This window comes from Plectropomus leopardus, chromosome 2, assembly GCF_008729295.1.
Source record: "Plectropomus leopardus isolate mb chromosome 2, YSFRI_Pleo_2.0, whole genome shotgun sequence".
Lineage (NCBI taxonomy): Eukaryota > Metazoa > Chordata > Actinopteri > Perciformes > Serranidae > Plectropomus > Plectropomus leopardus.
This window is the reverse complement of record NC_056464.1, coordinates 14,684,807-14,710,002: the sequence shown is the minus strand read 5'-3', so window position 1 is coordinate 14,710,002 and position 25,196 is coordinate 14,684,807. Positions and strand designations below refer to the sequence as shown.

The window sequence follows — 25,196 nt, the reverse complement described above, 5'->3', positions numbered from 1 at the left end:
TCTGGGAGGGTGGCGGTTGATTCAACATGGCGGCAGCGGCTGCAAAAAGTGGAAGTTCGGGGATATTTTGGATTAATGGCGGTAAATTTACCTTTATTTAACCACACTAGCTCACCTGTTCTTTCGTACATGTTTTACTAAAGGTTAGAAAAGTGTTCAAAAGAGTCTTACCGAGTATAACGTTACTTCTGTGTCAATGTTGGAAAGTTCTTATTTCCGAGGATGTGAGACAGCTAGCTTAATGACGGTAGACACGTTCACTCAGCTTTAGTCACGCGTAATTAGTTGATTTAATGAAAAGCTACGTCTTCTTTGGTACGTTGACGCTACGTTTTTAATATTAAAACTCGATGTTGCGTTGATGCCTGCTGCCATTATTAGGTTTCCTTTTGCTACTAAGCTCAGAGTCGTAAGTACCATGACCACTTGCTAGCGAGATTTTGTCTTGTTTCTCGGTAATTGTAAAAGGGCAGCTAACTGTTTGCCGAAATACTATTGATTAAACAGTAAGTGTTAGGAAGGATATGATCTAACAAGGTTTAATTCAATTTTACTCACCTTTGACGTATGTGTCTGTATTCTCTTTATCTTTACACAGTATCAGATGAAGAACAGCCTTTGGTGTTTGTTCCTGGTGAGTTTTGGTGACTTTTTTTTTTTAATATCATTTCTGATCATAATATGAGAGGATCAGGTTTCCCGCGTTCATGGAAAATCTGGAAAACTCATTGAATTCCACAGACATATATTCCAGGCCTGGAAAAGTCCTGAAATAGTTGCTGTATGTAATGGAATTGTTACAGTAGTAGTATCTGACTCTCCCTCCATGTTTGCCAAATAAGTAAAATTATGTTTGATTAGCATTTGAATCTGAGATGTTTGAAAATCGCTGAGCAAGTCGTGAAAAACATATTACAGAAAGAAAAGTTTTTAAATTTTGTCCATGAAAATATGTGGGAACTACATTTCATGTACACTTAGTGTCCTCTTCTACTGTCTTCTCACAATCTGTCTCAGAACTGGAGGGACAGGTGAAGACTCAGACCCCTTTCAGTTTTGGACCAGGCAGCACCAGTACATCCAGTAAAAGAGGTACCAAGGTGCGAGCCAGGCGTAGCTCTGACTGCAAGAATGAGACCACACTAAAGAAAGGAGGCAAGAAACTGAGCAACTTACACAGTGAGCACTCTGGGGTTTATATCAAGGAAAAAGTGACAGTCCATCACGGTGCTACTGCAGCTTCAGAGGACATCCTCCCACCAGCCTTGGGTACTTTTCTCCCTTTGACACAGGTAAACCATAGTTTTATGAAGGTTGTTTTTCTCTCCCCTCCAAAGATGCAAGAAAAAATGTGTGAATATGGAAGAAGGCATATGAATAATCTCAATTTGATCTAATGTAATTTAATGTAATTTTTACTTTTCATTTAAAACTATGTAAAAATGATGATGGTTTTTGCTGGAGTCTTTACCAGACATGTATATTCTCTTATGTCTGGAACATGATTTTTAGGCCGGGGCATCTCTGTAGCACCACAGTGCTTCATTTATAATTTGTATGTTGTGACACAGTTTTACCTTTATCAAAAAAACAATGCAGCTCCTGCAATTTGGATACTGCACATATTGTGATAATGATAAAATGCCAATTAATTGTGCATCCCTACAAGAAAGGATATATTGAGGCTGACAGAATTTCATTATTATTTTCCGTTAATATCTTCTAATACTTGCTAACATTTCTTTGCACAGGTAATCTCTGAAACCAGCAGGGCTAAGAGCCAGGTCTGTTTGAAAGACCTCTGTCCTGAAGATAAGCGCCGGATTGCAAACCTCATCGAAGAACTAGCCAGGTAGCCAGCACTATAAGCCACTGAACTCTACACATACAGTTCATATGAATATATGAATTGAACAATTTGTCCTAATACCTGATTGTAATGTTTAATTCTACTCCTGTATCTTTTTATCCCTCTTCACACTTGGGATACATAATGTAGACCACTTATACTTATACACTGTTATTTCCTGTTCTCCAGAGTGAGTGAGGAGAAAGAAGAGTCAGTGCAGCGTCTGAAAGATGAACAGGAAAATTTTGAGTGCAAGATTCTGCGGCTGGAGCAACAGAACCTGATCATAGTGCAGGAGAGGGAGAGTATCCTTTCAAAATAACTGCACAAACAAAAACACAGCAATGAGTTGTGAATGAGTGGTGGGTGAAGGGTATTTTGCCATGTATATATATAATTACTAAAAAACACTAATGAGGACCACCAGGGATTTTAACCACTATGGGTCAAGTGCATTAATTCATCATTAAACTACAGCCCAGTAGTGCTATCTGCAACAGCACATTAAATGCCCTGGCGTTTCATTTAAAAAAATAAATAAATAAATAAAATATATATATATATATTTTTTTTTTTTTATTTATTTTTTAATGAAACGCCAGGGCATTTAATGTGCTGTTGCAGATAGCACTACTGGGCTGTAGTTTAATGATGAATTAATGCACTTGACCCATAGTGGTTAAAATCCCTGGTGGTCCTCATTAGTGTTTTTTTTTCTGAAACATGGCTATGTTTAATGGTTTAAAAGATGTTCCATGGTGTGTTTATTGCTGCAGTCATGTTGTAATGATTGCTGCAAATTGTGGTGCATTGATATAAGAAAGCCAGAGGTCCCTCAAGAATCCCAGGATACGATTGTTTTATCAATTTAGTAACTGTTACCAAAATGTTTTTATGAAGTATGCCAGTAGAGTATGGTAGTGCAGTTCCATTACTGCATTCTATAAAGAAATCCCTGTATATTTAGCCAGAATGTCAAAATAGGTGGAGGAAGCAGGATTTGTACAAGGTGCTTGAAGTGCACGAATTTGACATTCAGTAATTCTGGGTTCAAAGTTTTGGAACTCAAACTTTTTTAACTTGGTCTGTGAAAAAGTACTTGAATATAATAGAGAGGAGAACAGAAGGATAAATTATTTTGGGAACATATTAGATAAACATTTTAAACCAGAAAGACGAGAACAGCCATGCTAGTGATTTTTTTCTAACACTGTATGAGCAGTATGAGATCTGAGCACCAACATGTTGACAAATGTCCAGTAGAAAGTCATTGCCAGGATGTTTAGCTAGCCTCCAAAACACTCACAGTGGTGCAGTGTCAGCCATTAGCGTGAAGTTGAGCTTTGTCATTCACATGCCTGATTTAATAACCGATTAATTAATAATAAGGCAATTTTAAGTTAGCATGTTTGCTTCATCACCAAATTTGCACAATGCTTTTGCAACTGATGGTTGTCTGGAGAAAGGAATTTCATTTTTGAAAATAAGTGCTTAAAACAAACAACTTGAAAGTCCTTGAATTTGACTTCCCCACGTCAGTACATTGATCTCATCAAAAGTGATTTCACTGATTATCCCCCATTCAACCAAAAAATGGGGTACTGATCAGTAAAATCATTTGCTGTACTATTTAGTTGGAATAAAACCTTGCTGCCAGTTCTCCATGTCACACAGTTGCATATCCCTAAGATGCGTTTGAAGTTCTTGAAATTGTTTATTGAAGGCTTTATACTGTTCCACTGCTCTGTACGCTATTCTATAAGTTTGTCTGCAGGGGGCAGTGTTGTCTCAGGTAAGGCCATGTACAGTTTTTAGCCAAGACCCCTCAATTTCATACAAAAGACAGAGAAATAGAGCAGATTGAGATTCATTTGACTGATTTGATGCCCGCTGCAGATGTATTTTGCAAGTGCTTGTAGTTTATACGCTGTTGTGTACAGAATCAATTTCAAGGTTGGAGCCATAGCCTGAAACATCTAAATCATCTTATCATCCAAAGATGAATTCTGATATTTACAGCTTTCACCACCATGTGTTTTTGTAACCCTCCCTGAATGCTGAACGTTAACTGTAGAATATCTCAGTTCCTTCTTACAAAATGAGATCAGGTGGGTCACCAGCTGATTCCTGCGTGTCTAGCGTGAGTTTAGTGCCAGAGTCACAGCGATAGTCTGCTGTTTATCGCACCCCACAACCCACCTACTGTCTTCATAATAATTCCGCTCAGGTCAAACCAGAACATGGCCAGCAGTCAATTTAGGTTAAAAACACTGCAAAATATGAAGAGTAATTGACCCCGCTGGTAAATTGCACGATTGGCAACGGCGGCGGGGAAAATTAGGAAAGCACAACTCAATTAAAGGCACTTTGGCTCGGAGACTTGGCATTTACACCAAACTTCTAAACTCCATTAAAAAGGTATTTGAGAGGAAAAAGTGTTCGGATCCAAGCACCTCAGGGGGGATAACGCAGTCTTTTAAAGTGCGTGCAGGAGTCATGAAGGCTCTTCTCAGGCAGAAGGTTCCGGCACTTCTCTGAAAGGTTAAGGAGACACCAAAGGCAAACACACTGAATGAGAGTCTTGTCAAGTTTAATTCCATTACGCCTCAGCTTATCTTATCTAACCAAGATTCAGGGTTGTCAGGGTTATAAAGAATGTAGGGCTATACCTTAGCCCCAAGCCACCTAGGATGAGAGGGAAAAAGTACCCTTGATATTTAGGGTGTTCGGCTGACATTTGGAACTGACTGGCACACAGGACTGAATTTGTGTTTCAGATAGCAAGGATGCCTTTTGTACTTGAAGGCATGCTGGCGTGGGCAGAAGTCAAGGTGGTGTTACTAACACTTGCTGTATCCAGAACAAGGCACAGCAGGCGCTAGAGCTAATGCCATTTATTGAGTTGAAACAATTGGAGGGAATCCTGAGGCCATGGAGAGAGGGGAATAACAGCCCTGTTTGAATATGTCACTGAAAAATGCGACATGTTGTGATAGAAGATTGCCAGAGATAAATCAATTTTTACCTGACATTTACAATGTGGAAATCTGGTTTTATCAAGTTTGCTTTTTGAGATAAGCATGTATAAGGAGATTTTTTTTTTAGCGCTTTGTTTTTTGGCAGATAAAGCCCTTGATATTCCTTGATGTCAGCTCCGTAGGCATTATAATGATCTGGTTGGGATGTTTTTGTTATCTTACTGTTACTCAAGGAAAGGGCGGTGTTGCTGAAGCCTTGTGCTGTGTAAGGTGCACACTATCCAGTAGAGGTGCTGAAAGAAAAAAAACCCAAAGAAATAAAGCTAAACTCTAGCCTGTTTCTTTATTGAAGATCTACCTTGACACAACTGAGAAATTTGGTAAATGTTGTGATTTTGACTGATTGAGTTGAAGGCATACTATTCGGAAATTGTTGGTTAAAGTTTGTAACACCATAGCGAGCAATGGATGTCAGTTTGGCATTTCAAAGACATTGACCAGATGTTTAATTTTGGTTGGAATGAAAACTGTGTTGATAATTTTTAAAATGTCTATTAACTTAGACTGTCACACTGTGTAACATTATGGCATTTTGCAGACATTTGGTTTTATTCTGTATCCTTACGGATCCTTACGGATAAATCTATGTCTAGATGTTGTTAGCATGAGACATTTGGAAGATATACTTAACATTATTAACGTTATACTTAACAACACAACTTAAAACCAACAAAATAACAACGTAATCTATCGACAGTAATAAAAAGAGCAGTTATTTTAGCAAGCTAACTGCTGGCACCCACCTGCCCAACAGAAAACAAGGCAGATATTCATAGCTCTTTAACCCCATCCTCTCCTTAAGTGCTCAGCAGTGAAGAAGTGAAGAAGGATGTTTGTTTGTCAGGCATTTTGGCTCACTATATTTGCAATTTTTTCGCTGTGGCTTTGATTTTTGTAGTATCCTCTTGGATGTGTGTTCCTTATGGCCTGGCACCTGGTCGCTTCCTTTTTATAAAGCCTCTCACCTACATGCTCTGCCATAAATGTCTCTACAGATAGATTCGCCACCACACACTTCTAGTGGGTTATTGGTGATGAATGAGAGGAATTACTTTTGTATGAGTATATACATTTTTTTAAAGGAAAATCCTGTATAGTGCATCTTTTAGAACATTTCTGTGATCCGTTTATTCTGCAGGGCTAAATAGTAGGAAAGTCTATGTCCAAGAAAGCATTGTTAGAAATATATAGACACACTGAGCCACTGTCATTAGAGGCTTAAGTTTATCAAATGTAATTATTTGAACTTGTGCATTAGTGTAGGGTTTGTTATTCTTGACTGAATCAGTTCAAATGCCTAAACTGAATATAATAAAATCAAACTGAACCAATTGTCGGTTTAATTTGAAATTAATAATGTATAATACACTGACTGTTTGCTAAAAGAATCAAAAATTAATCCAGTTGTTGGCACATTGTTACAATATACTGTTTAGATTTTTGACTTTTTGAATTGTGGCCTTGTGTGTCGTAGGTGTGCAGTTGACATATTCCATAGACATGAGATAGTTTGTACAAATGTCAGGTGCAATGACTCATGATACAACTTAATCTGTCTCTACAAAACTGATTTTATTTTTCTAGGCAGAGAAGATATGGCTGCAAGTACTTGCAATGAGATGAGCAGTTTTCTGTGTGTTTGCACTCAGAATTTTAAAGGCCTTTAAATAATTGTTAGCTGACGTTATTTATTGGTTTATTGTGTGACTTGCGCTCATGTCTCTTCTCCAGATTCAGTAGTATTGAAGCAGTTATGTAAACTGTCTTCTTCTATTAATTCCCCGTCATTGCTTCCTTACACACACATTCATACACATCAGTCTCCACCCCCGTTTCTCTCACATTCCTGCTCAGGCTCAATCTGTTTGGCACAGTGTGCTAAAGCAGGCTTTAAAATATTCCCCTCTCCTGTGCAAATTTGTTCCACCTTGAAGTGGATTTCATTATTTCATTTGAGCCTCGGCCTGACAGGGAAGTGAATCATTTTGACAGGCCCCGTCTGAAGCCTCTTCAGCCCAAGCCCTTGATTCTGAGTATTTTTGGAGCAGTGGGGAGGAGTAAGTCATTGTTGGCACTTTGCAGCTCCGATGTAAACCAGGGGCTTGCCGAGTGCCTTGCCCCCATTGGCTGACGTCCAAGGCTGTGGAGGAAGCATGTTTAGTGTGGCAATGGGCGGAGAGGTGGAATCTTATCAGTGTTGCTCCACTCAGTTCAGATTACCTAGCGCTTGCTGTCCAGTGACTGTGTCAGCCTGTCAACACATTGACACACGTTACTACCATTTATGGCATTGGGATGCCACGATGCTGCCGTCCTGTTGGTATTATTGCACAGATAGACGCTATGTGTGTAGTTTGGTTCCCACCATACCTGATTTTTATTCCAGTGTACTGTGCTATAGGCTTGGGCGGTATCACAGTATTATGGTATACCAGGGTATTTAGAAAACGCAAAGGTATGTTTTTCAATACAGATTCATACATTCGTAAATACAGGTCCTCCTCTTTCTATTAGACTCATTATATGTAGTGCACAGCACGCACCACCAGAGCTCAGTCTCTGGTCTCTACTGATGGAAAAGGCAGCTGAGCTGAACAACACTGTGATACATGGTGGTGGAGGGATAAGTAACAGGATTGTAAACAGCTGGTGGCCAGCGGGAGAGACCATAAGAGAATAATGGCATGATTCTTACGTCTTGGGAAAGTAAGTATATATTTTGACCAAACCCGAGCTGGTTATTGTAATAGTGGACTTACTAACTAGATTACTAGCAAGAGAAACCAAGATGGTTTAGGTGAGTTTTATTTTGTTTCTGTTGAGTTTGAGTGTGTTTTATGATGAGTTAATAAGCCAATTAAGCCTCAACAATCAGTGCTTTGTGACCGAGAGAAAGTTGAATCTAAAAGGTGTTCAGTTGTATTCCTCTCTTTAATAAGGAAAATAAGTGTGACAATACGACATTTCTTAACATTTTTTGGATTCCCATTGTGTATTTATTTGTCTCAAAAAGTAGAGCTCTTGCCTTTGGAGGTAAGGTGTGCACCGCACACTTATATCATTATATACCGTATACCCGGTGAAATTTCAGGAAGGTATGAAGGTATGAAATACTACATACCGCCCATGTCTACTGGACTGTTTATTGTCTATTGGGAAACATTTGTTTTAGGCATGAGAAATCCCGTGTAAATTGTGTTTTTATGGGAATCTGGTGAAATGTGAGCAGCATGCATTTTTGACTCAACACACAACTCTGTATCTTGGACTGAGGAGCTGTGTAAGCATATTCAGTATCTCCCCTCTAAGACCCTTATTCATGCTGCATCTTTAGACCTAATGGTAAAGGTTTACATGATGTGATGTCCATACAGAACAACTTCCATGGACATTATCTGTGCAGGGGTAGCGGACCCTTAGTTAGATGGAGGGTTCAATCAGTGTTTCCTCACATTTTCCTAATGTTTATGGAAGCTGCTGCATTGCATTTGTGTGGTGTCTGGTCCTCAATTCAAAGCCGTCCCCGCTCTCTTCTCTTTCCCTCTGTTTCATTTCCACTGCCTGATTGAAGTTTTCTAACAACCAAAGTGTTTTCTTATGGAGTGTTCTGCCAACTATTCCTCAATAAGACTCTACTTTGAACTTTGATTTTCTTTTAAAATGGGGGCTTTTTTTTCAAATGGATGCTGAGAAACTCATCAGCTGGGGGAGCAGGGCCACCATCATAAAAAGATATGGCCTGGAGGAACACACTTTAAGGTCAGCTTGGGTGGGAGTGTGTGTGTATACCACTTCCTTTATTGTAGTGTTTGTGTGTGGGCTGTTTACAGTGCAGGTGGGGAATTTGTGCTCTCATATCTTGCAGTTTATGTGTGTGTGTGTGTGTGTGCGCGTGTGCATACACGCACACTAGGGAGTGAGAGTCAGAGTGAGGTTGATTATTGAATGTGTGTGAGTGTGTCTATGTGTAGTCTCCCCATTCTCGTGCTCATTATCTTTGTATGTGCTGGTGTGGTGTGGTGCTGCCACTGTCATTAGTGGGCTCCTGAGGCGCAGCAGTAGTTCCGCTCCAGATTAGTTTTCTTGTGTCTGCCAGCTCTCTGTCTGGCAGATAGCCTGGCACGGCACTGCCCAGCTCAGCTCAACACAGCTTGGCCCGACCCAGATGGTGAAAGCTCTGTGCCACAACAACAACTTTGATTTTGCTGGCCTCGTCTCCCTTTCTGTTTTCAACTTTGCTGTACTCTCTACTTTTCTGGTCCAATGTGTAATTGATTGCAGAAACAAGGGTTTAATTCAGATTGTCAATCTAAATCCAGCATCTATCTTTTTTTTCTATTTGCACTACATAAGAGACCTTTTCCTTACTGAAATGGCTGTTGTGCACAAAGATACCCTGTCAGTACAGTCACATAGTGACTTTACATTTGGAAGTCATGTAGGTATACCATAGTTGTGATAGATTCTTTTTTCTTGAGGAAACAATTTCCTAAATAATGTTTGTTGAAATATTGAAGCCTGTACAGACTACTTTTCTCTGTCCAATCCAGGGGAGGATTTTAATGTTTTAGGCCAGAAGTTCTGTCCTGTTGTATTCAATTTACTTGTTGTTAGTTACTTAACCCTTGGTCCTCCAGGCCTGCAGCAGCAGTACAGAGAGTGCCAGGAGCTGCTTGGGCTCTACCAGCAATACCTTTCTCAGCAGCAGGTGAAACTTAATCAGTCCATCGCCCAGCTCAGCCAGGCACCACCCCATAGCAAGGTAAGGAATGGAATAGAGTGGCTGTGTGGTAGGTTGCAAATATTTGTTGTAGCCCTAGACTGTAAATACAGATGGATGATGCACCTCCACTTACTCCAACAGTACAAAACTGAAGCCAAATATATTGGATATGGCTGCTGCTATCCTGCGCTGTTGACAGAAGGGATCTCAGGGTATCAAGTTGCTGCACATACATCTGACCAATCACAAGCAGAGTCATTAAATGCAAGCACACCTACTGGTACACCCATCTTTCAATTATGTCATCAAACCCCCTTTTTAATGATATCAAATAACTAATTTAAACCCGACTTAAACCAAATATTTGAACAAACATCAGATTCAGGGGTGATAAGAACTACCTAAAAAGATGGAAACCATTTTGAAAAAAATTATTTGGTGTGTACTTTGATGTTTTAATTTTACCTATGTCCTATTCACTAACATGTAGGGGGTGAGCTTTATGACCCACACTGCAGACAGACACCAGGCAATAGAGATGTTTTTGCCTCATTTTTGGGGAACTGTTGTATCCATCTCTATTTAACAGTCTGTGGTTGTGACTGTCAAAAATATCTGTTTGTCCATACATATTGATTCTGAATATTTGAAATGGTTTTGTGCTCAGTTTCAACAGTGTTGATACACTGGCACTAGCTGCGCTTTACGCTCTTGCTTATTATGAATGTTTACAACAGTCATTCTGCTGATCTCTGCTGCTGATTAAGAAAGAACAGTCGCCATTGTCATGTTATATGCTTATTTTTTGTATCTTTAATTAGAATTTAACTGGTTTACTCTCATTGTCATGTTTTCTCGGTGGTATCAAAAATATTGATGTTTTTCAGGGTATTGTATCAAAGCTAGAAATTCCAGCATTGTGACAACACTAGTAGTGTATGTCTCATGCAGTGTAACATGAAGGACAGGCTCCTGTGTGAGGGAGAATGATTATATGCACATCACTCATGCGGAAGATGATCAAAAAACAGCATACATGAAGTAAACACATGCACACTTACTCCGTGCCTGCTCCTGAGTAAGCCTTATTCAGAGAACACCGCTGTTTGCTATCCATCAGGCACAAAACCATCCAGTGGTAACACATGCTACAGCACATTGTCCCATGGCCAAGTGCCATAATAATGCATAACAAAGCTCAATAGAAGTACACTACAATCCTTGGTTCAATAAGAAAACAACATAGTGAAAACTCTCTCAAGGTGACACTTCAGAATCGGAGACGCCTCTCTGGCTTCAGCCCCTGTAAGAATAGATGACTTGGCCATCCTCATTGTCCCGCCGTGGCTCTGAATAATGTGTGTTTGCCTGCTCTCTGACCCTCAGCAAATTAGTCACAGTCTCATCCTCAGTCAACTATAAGATGGGCTTTCCTCCTTATGTTTATCTCATAATGTTTCTGACCTTGGTTTACCTGCCAGTCATGCTCACTTGGAAATTGTCCTCTTAATCTTGTAGCCACTGTCCAGTTTACAGTTTTGAAGGATGATTTGCATTTGTTCTGCTATAAACCCAGCCCCACCCTAGGTCCATGTCCGTTAAGCTGAATAGTGAAAGCACCATTTTGGCAGAGGAGCAGCTTGAGTCCTTGTCAGTTCTCTACACAGGATGTGTTCAGGCACAGTACTGCTGTGTACGTCACCTGTGTGTTGGCAGCTCTCAGAGCTTTATACACAATCACTGTAGTTACAAGCGTAAATTGGAAGAAAGTAGATTTAAAAAAAAAAAGCTTCAGGTCACGGTAACCCACACAAATTGCAAGAGATATTTGAGCTCCTGTGAAACAGCTCTCGAAAACACATAGGGAAAGCTTTTATTGCACGTTTCAACATGAGCAAATTAGGTTGGTTAGTGACTCCTTATTCAGTATTGGTAAATTTTGGTTTGTAGCCCAGCTCTACATTAGGGTTTTATGGAGCAGTCTAACGTTTTTGGCTGAAGTACTCCATCAATTTTTCAGAGGCTTCCTAAATTGGCCAAAATGCATTCATTGTCCTCTTTGTTCTCTGTCCAGGTGCTCAGCAGTGAGGAAGCCCCCAGCCGAACATCTACTAGCAGAGCTAATGGCTCAGTCTTTGATGGCTCATACCTCAGCCTTGCTGCTACTCGAGCACAACAGCCTCAAGTGCACAGGAGTGGTGGTGGAGGAAGAGCAGCAGTACAAACCCTTAGCAACCATGCCTCTTTTTCCTGTGTTCGTGAATTCACTCCAACTGATGAGCCGATCAAACAGCATAGGATTCAGAAAAGGGAGAGCAGGGAGCCACACTCAGAGTCCCAGCACAGATGTCGGCACTGCCACTGCTGTGGTCAAGACAGTGGCTATGGAACACAGCAACGGAAAAATGAGAATGGCTCCAACCTAGAGAATGGCCATCATGACACCCTTAACCTGCATGAATGCGAAAGGTTCAGTTTTACTCTGTATGGCCACGATCTATCATCTGACATGATTGCATGACTTTCCTATAGTTTTCATGAAATTGTGCATTTTATCAAGATACAAACAAGGGAATGTCATGACATTAAGCTAATCAAATGTATATTTGCACACAGGCTCCACAGTGGGCATGGTATGGACTCAGAGGCCAAGGAAGCCCTGACCAGGCCTCTGCTGGGTCACGAGGACTGGGAGGAGAAGAGGCACCAGCTGCTGCTACAGAAGATGCAGTTGGAGATGGAGAGAGAGAGGCTGCAGGCACGGCTGGCTGAGCAGGAAGAGAGACTCAACAGACAGAATCAGCAGCTACGTCAGTCGCGTCTTGATTACAGCAGGTAGAATACAGAAGCCAATGACAAATAAACCTTGTGCAGCCACATTGCTAGTTAACATTTGGAGGCACAAATTAATAGTTACTCGTATTTAGTCGCAAAATAGGTGGCTACGTCTATTCAAAAAGTAATTATTCATGTTTAGTCCCTAATTTGTCCTTGTACTTCTTCACTATCTGTCATTGCAGACTGATAGAACCTCAGTCCATTTTCATTTTCTTCTCATATGCTCTTTTTAGGTTTCAGCATGCTGCTCAGTCTGATCTCAGCAGCTCAAACATTAGAAATGGAGATGCACAGCCGGAGAGTCCCACCCACAAAGATTTACCCCCCAGGTAAATCAAGAAAACTGCTATACAGGATGTTGCAGGCTCGCTCACTCACTTAATGCATCAAATACACACACATATACACACATCAACATACTCATGTCTAACTTAATATATTGTGTCTGTGGTGTACAGTGTGTGTGAAGATGCAGAGGTACATCCTGCAGGACAGAGCATGCATGGGAAACACTCGCAAACTGTACATCCTCCTCTGGTTAATGGTAAGCTTGTGTTTTCAATTAATCAGAAATATGTTCTTATCGGTCTACACACAAAGGAACGTCATGCCTTGAAACATATTGTATACAGGCCTGTCAAGAGTTTGTATTTCTTCAAACAATATATATATATTTTTACATTCTTATGCCTGTAAAACTTAGATAAAGAATTGTATATCACCATGGTATTTTCTTTAAATAAATATCTTTTTTCCAGCATTACTCTCAGCCTTGCTGCTCTTACTTTCAATATAACACTCCTATCTTGCATCTCTCAACAGAGACCTCACAGCAGTCCAGAAAGGACACGGCCACATCTCCTGCTAAGTCTCTTCCTGCAAGCCTGAAAAAGCCCACTTCAGTGTCTGTCATCCAGAGGAGTCCTGAGGCCAGGTAACACATTTTTACTGGACATAAATATAGCATATATATAAATATTTTTTTTTGATGATTTTAAGTTGAGTAAAGCATTATTTATTATGTTGCTTATAAGCAGTAGGACTGCAGCAAATGTGGAAGTATTAGCTAACCTACTAGAATGAGGTCAAAGACATGTGAGGTAAAATTCAACAAACCAAAGAGCCAGGCAGGCAAAAAAAAAAAAAAAATTACATTGCTCGTTGAACAACAATGAAAAATGGCATAGTTAAGCACTTGAAGGATCCAGGCATAAATCTTTATGCAGAATTTCAAACTGGCACAGAACAAAGCTTCCTTTAAGATTAACAGAGTTTCTCCATTATAGAAAAGTTTGAGTGAGTTTTCTGTGGGCAGGCCTCTTCTGTCTTGTGGGGGACACTGGGAAGATTATATGCGGGCTGTCGGGCTGCAATATTTTATTTGTTCTCTCTGACCTCCTAAGGCAGTTGACTTTTTTTCCCTCTAGTTGTGAAGAAATATTAACAGTAATGAAACACATAAATATAATACAAGTATAAAATATGATTCTAAGAGCTTTCCTGGGCTTGCAGTTGCTGCAGTGTTGGAGGCTAAATGATGTCTTTTCTTAGTCTAGCTAACTTTTCGAGCTGTGAGAGGCTAAATGAAGCTTTTTACTGGGCTAGCTAGCGCTGTGGCCAGCCTGTCAGGAGACATGCTGCGTTCCATTAGTCGGCCTAGCAGGGACCCTGCAGCAGGTGTAATTGAACAGACTTCTGGATGCACACACTGCCCTCCCTTCTCTCTCTGCCACAGTAATGAGACAGAGAAAGCAAGAGTGAGGGAGAGATGTTAAAAGTGTGTTTGAGGGTGAGTGAGGGGTGAGGGCATTGGATAAAGTGAGAAATGGGAAGTGAGGAAAGTAAGAGCAGGTTGAGATGGATAGAGAAGGAAATGGTGAGAAAGACGCAAGAAGGGAGAGGAGTTTTGAGGACACTGATGAATCACTGAGTGCAAGCATCAGACTTACCTAAAAAGGAAGGGACATTCATTACTTTTTTTCTCTCTGTACACGGATGGTTATTAACCTGACTGTGTCATCTAACAGTGTGTATGTCTGCAAAAATATCAGTTGAGAAGCATTTGTAACAGTGCTGCTGCAGACCTTTATTTTTTAAAAACTATTATTCCGAAAGTTGATCCAATTTGTTCTTTGCATAATGTCAAATATCTTTTTGTAAGAGTGGTGGTTAATAGGAGATACGGTAGTCAGAGATACAGTCAAAGTTTTCAACTTCCGATGAGTAACTCTTAAACAAAGCAGTGCGTGGTCCAAGCTGAACTGTGAGCTCCAGCAGATGCCCATTAATTCCAGCAGGGGACCCGGCACATCAGATCTTATTACCATCCATTTACACCTCCAAAGCCTATTAAAATTGTTGGACTGTTCGCTACACAGCACTGTGTGTTTTTTTTTTTTTTTACCAGTAATGAGGAAGCCTGCCTCTCAGATGGCTTTTGTGGTTTTTGCAACATGTTTTTTCATGTGCATCTTTGAAAATATTTGTAATCCTTTGGTAATCCACTGATTTGGATTATACATATGTCTTTTTCTTAGCAGTGTTTAAAGAATATCCGCATCAAAATAGTTAGAAAATATAAGCTAAATAAATTGCAGTGAATGGGATAAAGACAATAGCTTATGTTGTGGTTCTTAGCTCATTTTCAGTGAGTGCAAATGAGCAACCAAAGCCTTTGAAAGAGCTAGCAGTGATGTGCATGATGGTGCTTTTTTCATTTGTTTGTGTTGAAAATTAAGGAATAAGTCAATAGTGCCCCATGTTATTGCCATGGAAATGTTATTGTAACATGACAATAACTACAGCAACTTGAACTACGACTTGATATTTTAAGATGTTTAGAAAAAGGAACCATGTTGTACTTAGGTGGTATCTGTTTTTTCGTACCTTCATTGCTTTCCTGAATTCTGAATTTTTGTGTGGCGTCACCCCCCTACCACTGAGTTATGCAAGCTCTCTTAGCTTTTTCAGTCAAAAAAATACATAAAAAATGTCAAGACACTGATATTCTTACACCTATTTTCCTTAACCAATTAAACGCAACCGTACATTGCGTCTACATTCAAGTTTCTCTCTTTTAGCACACTAAGACTACTGTTAGCTTAATTGCATCGTTTACCCATCGTAAAGCACACTCAACATAAACAAAATAAAAATCACCAAATCGCCTTATTAGTTCTGTAAGTTGCAGGTTCTAGTTAGTTGGTCCATTGTTTGAACAATCACCAGCTCTTATTTTTGTCAAAATTAATCCTTAAATAAATAAAAAATGCTTCTTCTCCCAGCAGCCTCTCTCTGCTTTCACTGGCTGGCTCATCACAGTCCTGTAATGCTATCCTCACCAATCGCAGTCGCCATTTTTCCCAGCTGCCTGTTTATTGAGTAGAGACTGACCTCTCATGGCAAGTGATTTGCACTACATATAATACATCCTCAATACAGCATCTTCTATGATATTGGAAAAAGGAGTGCCTGTGTTTTGATTGTATATAAAATCATATCCTTAATATTTCTGACTAACCTGACATACTGTAATACCATCCATGCCTAAGCTACATACTTGTTATGATGGTTGCCTGTTAATTTTATCAGCATTACATGCTACTTCCAATGGTACAAGGAAAACTGAATAAACGGCTGTCAGTATGTAATAAACAATACAAAAACACTATTGTGTTCATTTAGGAAAAAATATCAAATATCCTTCTTTTAAGATTTGGCATATTACTTGAACTCCTGTCTTTTACCTGGTTACAACATACCCCCTGTGACCATCTTATGTTAACCAATTCAATCTTGATGTGCAAATTGCAAAACGAAGCTGGGGTTAACATTTAGTGACCCTCTTAATCCTTTCATGAATCCTGTGCTAGTTAGTAATGAGACAGTTCCAGCGCACCCCGCCCATCTCATCTCCATCTTTCCTGCCATTGCCCGCCTGCTATTGATTGGTTGGGAAATTGACATGCCGTATATACGCGTTGGCCATTATAGGTTTTTTATCTTACTGTTTGGACTGCAAATGAAAAGGGGCGCCGGGGCGAGACGGCTATCTTTAATGAAAGAGAGGAGCCAAATAAGCAGTGAAAGTTACGAGTGGAAGGAAGGTGGTGTGGAGCGAAGGCAGAGGAGTTTTGTGGGAATTTTATCTGGCCTTATAGAGCTAGAAAAGAGGCAAACAGTATTGGTGCACTGGGAGAATGAAGCCCAAAGGTTTTTATTACACTTAGAAAGGTGTAGTTCTCTATGTGTTCAAAGGACAGAGGAAAGAAAGTATTTGAAGGCAGACTGCTTAACCACTGTTGAGTTTTGGATTTTTACATACAGGCTTATAGATACAAATAATTCCATTTGTCATTTAAGAGTTTGTGCAGCATCAATGAAATACTGTCAGAATCAGCTTTCTGCAGATATGTTATACTCCCTAAGGGTTCTCTTTGTTCTACTGACAGGCACTGAAAAGTTAAGAAGTTAACAGTACTTAAATGTTGGCAATGCAGCCAACAATGATGCTGGTGATGCTATCAAAATTACCCAACATCCCAGGCAAAAGCTTTATTTTAATGACAGAAACTTATGTTCCTGCTACTCTTGTCTGTGTATTTTTCTGTATGCATGTAGCAGTTGAATAGATTTGCCAGGATTTCTTTAGGGGATATTAATATTGAGCAGCAATTCACAACTTTACCTCACACAAACTGGGGCCAAGAATTGAAGTTCTTTGTAACACTACCCCTCTGAAAATCTATTGGCATTCTCCCAACCCCTCTTGCAATCTCCATGCCACCTCCTCCCCTCACCCCACCCACTGCCATTCCCCCCCATTCCCTGCCCAAACTGTACCCCTACCCCCCGCACTCCCCTTGTTATAGATTGTGACCGCCGGTAAGTGATGCATTATTCATTACCGACATGTCGTTTGTTGATGGATGGCTGTTTGAGAGCCCTGTCCGTTAAATAAATCAACAAATAAAAATGCAAATTCTCACATTTCGAGAGAAGGAACCCAGCCAAAGTCCCTCCCCCACATTCCCTTTCTGCTTTTCCTCTCTATCCACAAAGCTGCACTCGCTTCCAGTCTCTCTCTTACAAACACACACTCATGCTCTCTCTCTCTCTCTCTCTTTCTCCTTTGCTGTTGACAGGCAGGAGACCAAATGAGGAAGACAGATTTACTTACTTGAGCTTCAGTCTCTTTTTTCATCAGTTATCATCCCTCAGCCGACTTACCCCTCATTCACTTTCTCTCCCTCACGTTCAAACATGTGCATACATTAGTTCATGTTGCTAAAGTAAAATATAGCCTCCTAAAGCCTCCCAGCTACTGATGTGTGCTGCCTCAAGTTAGTGTGAAAACATGACATATCAAGGTCTATAGTTACATGTGGAGGAACATAAATGCACCCTGATTGGAAGTTCCACGGGTGTGTCTGTCTGCTGACCACCCACATGCATATCAACAAGTACACACCAAAGATCGCCCTTACCTGGGAGAGCTGTGTGCGGAGCGGCACGATGCAAATCGATGCAGCTTTAAACGAGCAGAGAATTATGTTAGCAACATCAGTGGAGCGTGCTTTAAAGAATTCATGTTTTGTATCTGGAATGGCGTTGTTCGACTGTGTATACACTGAATAATTTATCAAGCCAGCCAGACTGAGGGATTGAATCTCTATTAGCTTAATCTCCTCCGTTTTGGTTTATTTATTTCACTCCACATTCCCTCATTTCTATTCCAGGGGAGAAAGCACTGGGTTCTCTCCCTCTTTTTCTCTTGCACCTGCAAGAAAGTGTGTTTTTCTGCTGGGACGCCCCAGTGGTTTTGACTTGTTAACGTTGCTTGTTAGGGTTCAGTAGGCACTTCAGCAAGAAAGATTTTGTTAACACGTCGAAGAGAGATTTGCTTTCATATTGTCTGTGTTAACAAGTGAAAGGTGAATGACAAATATTTTTGTACAAGTGTCGGGCTCCAAGTAGACTTTGGCCTTGTGCATGTCTGGTGTTGGTCCCTTGACTTGCATACTCTGTGCTTAACATTGAGGGCACGTTCTGTAACTGGCGGTCTTATGCGCATTTCTCTGTTATAATGAAACAATGCGAGGATACTCATTTACAGCATTGCCTGTCTACGGGGCTCCACTGGGTTCTGTATTATAAATGTAGCCTGTGCCAATTCAACCTTTGATATAAGCTGAGGTCACACATGTGGAAAAAAAACCTGGAAAAAAAACCTCCCAAATTTTTACTTATTTTTCAGGTTGGACTTTTCTTTGGTTCAATTATTGGATATCTTTAGTCCTGTCTCTGCACCTGAACTAAACAAGCAATCCACTCGAAGACCCAATACGTCACAACGTAGGCTGGGCCTCACCACCCCCAAACCACTGGGCAGAACCCTGCTTACCCCTGCTGGGTCTTACCCTCAGAGTACCCAGCAGGACATGGAAGAAAGTCAAATACTGGAGGATATTTTCTTCATTTGCTGACAAAGAAAATGACTTTGTTCACTTGTTTCATCTGGACTTTTATAATACTTAAAATTTTCAGTCGACATTCTTAATCAGAATGATCATGATGTTGTATATTGTACTCTTTTTTTAAACTTTGTTTTGAACAAATAAATATTTATTCATCATTTATCAAATTTGTTATGCTACAAGTTTGTAATTGATATTTTATGTTGTCACTGCAGAAAAACTCCCTCTGAGGTACACTGATTATTTCTGAGGACATTGGCAGCATTAATGCAAGTAAACCTTCCAATATACAATTGCATTATCATTATTATGCCTCTGCGATGGCAGAGGCAGGAGGCATTATGCTTTTGGGTTTTCTGTCTGTTCATCTAGCCGTCCATCCATCCGTCCATCCACACGGCCCGTTCTTATAAACGTGATATCTCAAGAACGCCTTAAGGGGATTTCTTCAAATTTAACACAGACATCGATTGGACTCAAGAATGAGATGATTAGATGTTGATGGTCTTAAGTCAAAAGTCCAGGTCCCTGTGACCTCGTCTGTCTCATTCTTGTTAACACAGTATCTCAAGAAAACCAGGAAGGTTTTTTTTATTCAAACTTTAGCAAAAACATTCACTTAGATTCAAGCATGAACTTAGATTTTGGTTGCCAAAGGTTAAGGTCACTTGAATCCGTCTCATTTTTGTTAACATGTTATCCCATAAACACCTTGGAAGAATTTCTTCACATTTGGCACAAATGTTCATTTGGACTCAAGGATGACTTGATTAGTTTTTGGTTGTTAAAGGTGAAAGTCGGTGTGACCTCGTCTATCTCCTTCTTGTAAAGAACACCTCGAGGGTACCTTGCTGAGAGTAAATATAAATAAGTCTGCCAGCCTAGATAATACTCCTGGACGCATACTAAAAACTTGTGCTGATCAGCTAGGTAATGTTATAACTGACATTTTTAAAATCTCACCCTCACAAGAGACAGTTCCTTTCTGACTCAAGACAGCCATCATCGTTCCTGTACCTAAAACGTCTGCTGTGTCTAGTCTTAATGACTACCACCCTGTGGCTCTTACACCCATCCTGATGAAGTGCTTTGAGAAGCTGGTTCTCCAGCACATCAAAGACAACATCCCTGCCAGCCTGGACCCTCACCAGTATGCTTTCAGAACCAACAGATCCACAGAGAACGCCAAATCTACTGCTCTTCACTCAGTCTTCGCTCACCTGGAGAATAAGAACAGCTACATCAGGATGCTGTTTGTTGACTTCAACTCAGCATTCAACACAATCTCTCCCATGAAACTGATTGAAAAAACTTAACACTCTGGCCTTCAGTACAACTCTCTGCAACTGGATACTGGACTTCCTCACATGCAGAGTTCGGATTGGCAGTCACACCTCCTCTAATTTAGTGCTCAACACTGGAGCCCCCCAGGGCTGTGTGCTCAGCCCCCAACACCCTGCCCCCTGTTCACACTGTCCACCCATGACTTCACTCCCAAACATCAGGAGAACTCCATTGTGAAATATGCGGACGACACCACCATCATCGGCGGTATTACAAACAACGATGAGAGTTCATACCGAGAGGAAGTCAACAACATTGCAGAATGGTGCACAGAGAACAATCTAGTGCTCAATGTCAGTAAAACCAAGGAGCTGATTGTTGATTTTAGAAAGAAGGATGCAAAGACACACACCGCTGTCTACATCAGTGGAGTCGAGGTGGAGCAGATGAACAGCTATAGGTTCCTTTGAATTCCCATCACTGAGATCCTATCTTGGTCATCACACTTCACCACCCAAGTTAAGAAAGCACAGAAAAGGCTCCACTTTCTACGGAAACTAAGGAAGGCTAAATTCCAGATCAAGAACATCACAAACTGGCCCAGGACAGGAAGACTCTACAGCGGGTGACTAAAACTGCCCACAACATCATTGCTTCCCATCTACAGAGCATCAGTGATCTCGGTGAAGTGAGGTGTCTGCACAGAGCCCAAAGGATACTGAAAGCCAGCAGCCACCCCAGCCACAGTCTGTTCACCCTGCTGCCATCTGGGAAAAGATACAGAAGTATCTGCTGCAGAACCACCAGACTATGGAGCAGCTTCTTCACCCAGGCTGTAAAACTCCTCAACTCCTCCTTCAACGCCAAAAGATGTAGCAGGATTTAGGGACTAATTTTGATTTCATTTTTTTTTCTCAAGCTACGTTTAAAAAAAAAAAAGGCAAATTAATCTACCCTGTACCTTCTGTAACAACACTTTTCTGACCATTACTCAACAAGATAACTTAGGATCAGAAAGGGAGATATTTGGTCAGATACTGAATTGGTGACACTAATCTTAGGTGCATATCTTGCTGCTGGGAGGGAGATGTGTGTGAAGCATCCATGTGTTCATAGACATGGATGTAAACTGTAAGCGCAACTTGACTAGTGATTGGAGGCATACAACTATGTGACAGTATTTACTATAACTATTACTATACTATTACTATAACTATTACTATAAATACTTATGATGTTTTAACAAAACATACTATACTATGACGTTTTTAATATCGTTTTGAGGACATACTAAACAATGTAATTTTTTATGATAAGATGTTTTAATTGCATGCTCTATGACATATTTCATAAAGTTTTATTGACATAATATACCATGAAATACTTTCCTATGACAATTTTCATGCTTTGCTAACATACTGTAATATGACATTTTTTTTAATGACATTTTTGACATACTATACTATGACATGAGGTTTTTTATGACCTGTTATCCTATGACATTTTTATAAGGTTTTGATAAAACACTATACTATGACATTTGTTTATGTCTTGATGACATACTATACATACTTCATGACTAATTATTTACATACTTTAACATGATATTTTGTATGGTGACTATAGTGAATGACGTTTTTATCACTTACTATGCTATGGCAGTTTTTTTTGACTTTTTACATTTTATACTATGACATTTTAGATGTCCCATACTGTACTATGACATTTTTTATGTATTACTTTTTAAATACTATACTGTGACATTCTTTATGTTGTTTTTTTGCAGACATACTATACTATGACATTTTGAGGCCATACTGTACTATGACATTTTTTATGATGACCCTTTTTGGGGTAAAGAAACAAGCTGTCGGAGAGAGATAGGAAAATGCAGGAAAGCTCTCTGTGGGTTGACCGAGGCATTAACACTAGGAATTTAGGCACAAGATATATGACTATTCACTCTTACTGTGGTAAATAGCTAAACGATGATGGGGAAAGTTACTACTGATAGATGGCTGACGTTAACTTGAGTAGGCTGCTGCAGTACCGTCACAATGTTTTGCAGGCATGACTGTTGTCTCCAACAGTCATGATCTCAACCACTGATCTCAGCTAAGATCAAACAGTTGTCTGTTAACAGATTGTTTATTTACAGACAACAATAACCCTAATGATAACTGGTGATACAATCAAATTTTTGATTTAATCACTAGGTTTCGTGATCCCAAAATCTTTTCATGAAATATCCACCCACTGTGTTAACTTACTGATCTATTTGGACAAGGGAGGGACAAGGGAGTTATTAAGGTATCTTGTATACTCAGGTTCATGTCAAGGTCACAAAAGCATATAAACTTGTACAAATTACTATGTAAATAGCATCAAACTGCATTAACATCTATGGGAACTTCGGTTTTCTATTCCTGAAGTGACTGTATGTGCCGGTCTGCTCTATTCAAAGTTGGTCTAGTGTATTAAAAGTGGGCATCTTCAGCTAATTGGTAGCAGAAATGTCTAACAAGCAAGTTAAGTTAACAAGCGCTAGTTTGCCTATCTGCAAATGCCTTGGAATTGCATGTATAGAAGTGTAAAGCTTTATCGCTGTATAAGCCTACTCATTTTAAACTACTAGTCATGGAAATGGGGTAAAATATTAAGGAAATATTTTGACAATGTATTTGTAAATATGTGCGGAAACTGTGCTCCTACTAATAATTATAAAAATCTATTCACGCATTTGAGAAAGTGTTGATGAAAGGTGAATGGACTAAACCATAACCTTGTGTTAATAAATCATCAGTAATTATGACATGACACAGGACACTTTATTCTAGACTGTGCTTTATTATTGGGCTAAGCTGAGACGCATCATTCATTTAAAATTACAAAAAAAGAGTTCAGGGGACCAGAGAATGGTGCAGTCTGGAGAGACAGGGGCGGGAGCCTAAAGCGCACTGCCCAATCAGAAGCTTAGCTCATCAGGAACCCGGCAAAGCTTAATATGCAACATTCATTTCCCCACCCTCTGTGTGTGCTGAAATTGGGAAATAGATTTCCAGAATACTTTGAAAATCATATGAAGGAAAATGTGATTCTAGCAACACTACTGAGCTTTAGAAAGAAAACCAATGATAACAGCACTGAAAAAATGATAGTAAACTCAGTTGTTTTTGATGAGATAGTGCAGTTTTCATTGAATTTTGCTCTTGGTAAAAACATCAGTTGAACAAGATCAGAGCTCCATCAAACAATAAAAAGCAAGATGGGAAAAACTGGACAAGAGGAGTTAAGTTTCAAAAATCAAAATTGGCGCTTTATGCAGGCAGTTAGTGATTTGCAAATCGTTAGACATTAGCTCCTTACATATTAGCAGCAACTTAAAGTGACCTCAAAGCATATGTTCTGTTGTGATTATATCTGATTGAACAGTTAGTTTATGATGAGTGTTTAACTAGGAATTACCCCTTTTTTCATGTTGTTTTGGGGTTTCAGGATGAAATAAAATGGTATTCAAAATGACAGAGGAATCCTTCAGTTGGCATCTCTTTTTAACAATCTTCTTTTGGAACAGAACAATATTAATTTATAATTACAAATATACATAAGGCTTTAGTATTGCACTGCATTGTTGTGAATAGTTTATCAGCAACAGGAAAAATGTAAAATCAGTCTTGTTTAATTCAGAGTTTGCCAATACTTTATGTGGTAATGTGTGATGTAGTGATACAAAGTAGCACTTGACAGGCAGATCAGTGGCAACAAGAGAGCTCAGATCTTGAATCAAATGGCAGGTATAAATAAATAAATACATAAACACAAATAAATAAATAAATAAATAAATGCATAAATAAATGATTAAAAATCTGTCTTTGACATCACTTGGTCAATAGGAGCATTTTTCCCATCATCGAAGAAGTGCTGAAGGCATGGTCCTGCAGACAGGATCAATGATCATCTGTGGACCACAAACAGTGGCCCATGCATGTCATATAAAAACTATTTGGTCACGTACCAACTCATAGAAAAATAATGCCATGAAAGCATGCATATTATCTCAGACATGACTTATAAATAAATATCTAAACAAACAGATAAATGAATAGAACCCATCAAAGTATTTTTATTTATAAAATAGGTCAATGTGTGTCTAAGCTCTAACTGAGGTCAATGCTCTCCCTGACTGTATTCTGGATAAATGCCTTGGTCAGGTCCTACAGTTTGTACCGTATCCTAGCGACTATTTTTTTGTACCTGGTTTTATTGAGCATTATCATGTTTTCATTCATATATTTTTTTTAAAGTATTTAAAGTACTTTATCCAGTCCTTGTAGATAGAAGTAAAAGTCCTATAAAATATGCAAACCTATGTACAGAGGAAAACAGAGCAAAAAAGAAACAATTTACAGTATATTCATCGGTTTATGTATATATTTATATATATATATTTATATTCAAACTTCTGCTCTGTTTCTTGTTGTTTTTGAACCACGATACTTTATTTTACTTTTCTCATGTAAACTTGCAGCTTAAAGTTGGAGCAAATGAAGAAGAGGTGCTTGGCATTCTAATTCCCCTGGTCGTTCTGCTTCCCCTCCCTCATTTCACTTGACATGAAAACATTGGCTCGGTGAAAGACATGAGTGATTGCTCAAACAAACCATTAGAAAAGCATGGACTGTGTCGACACCATTTTCAATTTTCTCAGAGCGGCGAGGGGCAGTCAAAGAGGGCACACAGTGTGGCGATCAGGGACACCAGACATATGACATTTAGCTTCAGATGTTATTGTTGGCTCAAAGGCAGCTCAGGTGGATGTACACGGCGTGTTGTACTAACCAACCGCGGATACTGCCAGAGCAAAAAGTGATCATGATGGTCATCTGGTCTGCAATGTGCACCACAGTAACATTGTAATGTGGCACATACAAACGGAGGTGTCCAGGGATGTGTAGAGGCGTCTTTTAGCCTCACTGGATTTGGAAGGT

At 39.7% G+C, this 25,196-nt stretch overlaps 1 protein-coding gene across 2 annotated transcripts; it reads left to right on the top strand.

Moving 5' to 3' along the window:
- Positions 1–26: 26 nt before the first annotated feature.
- Positions 27–20,049, top strand: kiaa1328 (KIAA1328 ortholog). Of its 2 annotated transcripts, none has more exons than XM_042494657.1 (12): positions 27–81; positions 599–634; positions 1,018–1,292; positions 1,752–1,852; positions 2,039–2,154; positions 9,525–9,649; positions 11,685–12,079; positions 12,227–12,445; positions 12,682–12,777; positions 12,907–12,992; positions 13,271–13,382; positions 19,897–20,049. In XM_042494657.1, exons 1-12 carry the CDS (start codon positions 27–29, stop codon positions 19,943–19,945), a joined length of 1,665 nt encoding a protein of 554 aa, XP_042350591.1. In that variant the 3' UTR covers positions 19,946–20,049. The 2 variants fall into 2 exon arrangements, with proteins under 2 accessions (XP_042350591.1, XP_042350583.1); XM_042494649.1 differs by lacking the exon at positions 19,897–20,049 and adding an exon at positions 18,705–18,993.
- Positions 20,050–25,196: the final 5,147 nt, after the last annotated feature.

Coding starts and splice junctions, on each gene's coding strand:
- kiaa1328 (XM_042494649.1), top strand. CDS start 27: ATGGCGGCAGCGGCTGCAAAAAGTGGAAGTTCGGGGATATTTTGGATT. Junction 82..598: donor GATATTTTGGATTAATGGCG/GTAAATTTACCT, acceptor ATCTTTACACAG/TATCAGATGAAGAACAGCCT. Junction 12,080..12,226: donor AACCTGCATGAATGCGAAAG/GTTCAGTTTTAC, acceptor ATTTGCACACAG/GCTCCACAGTGGGCATGGTA.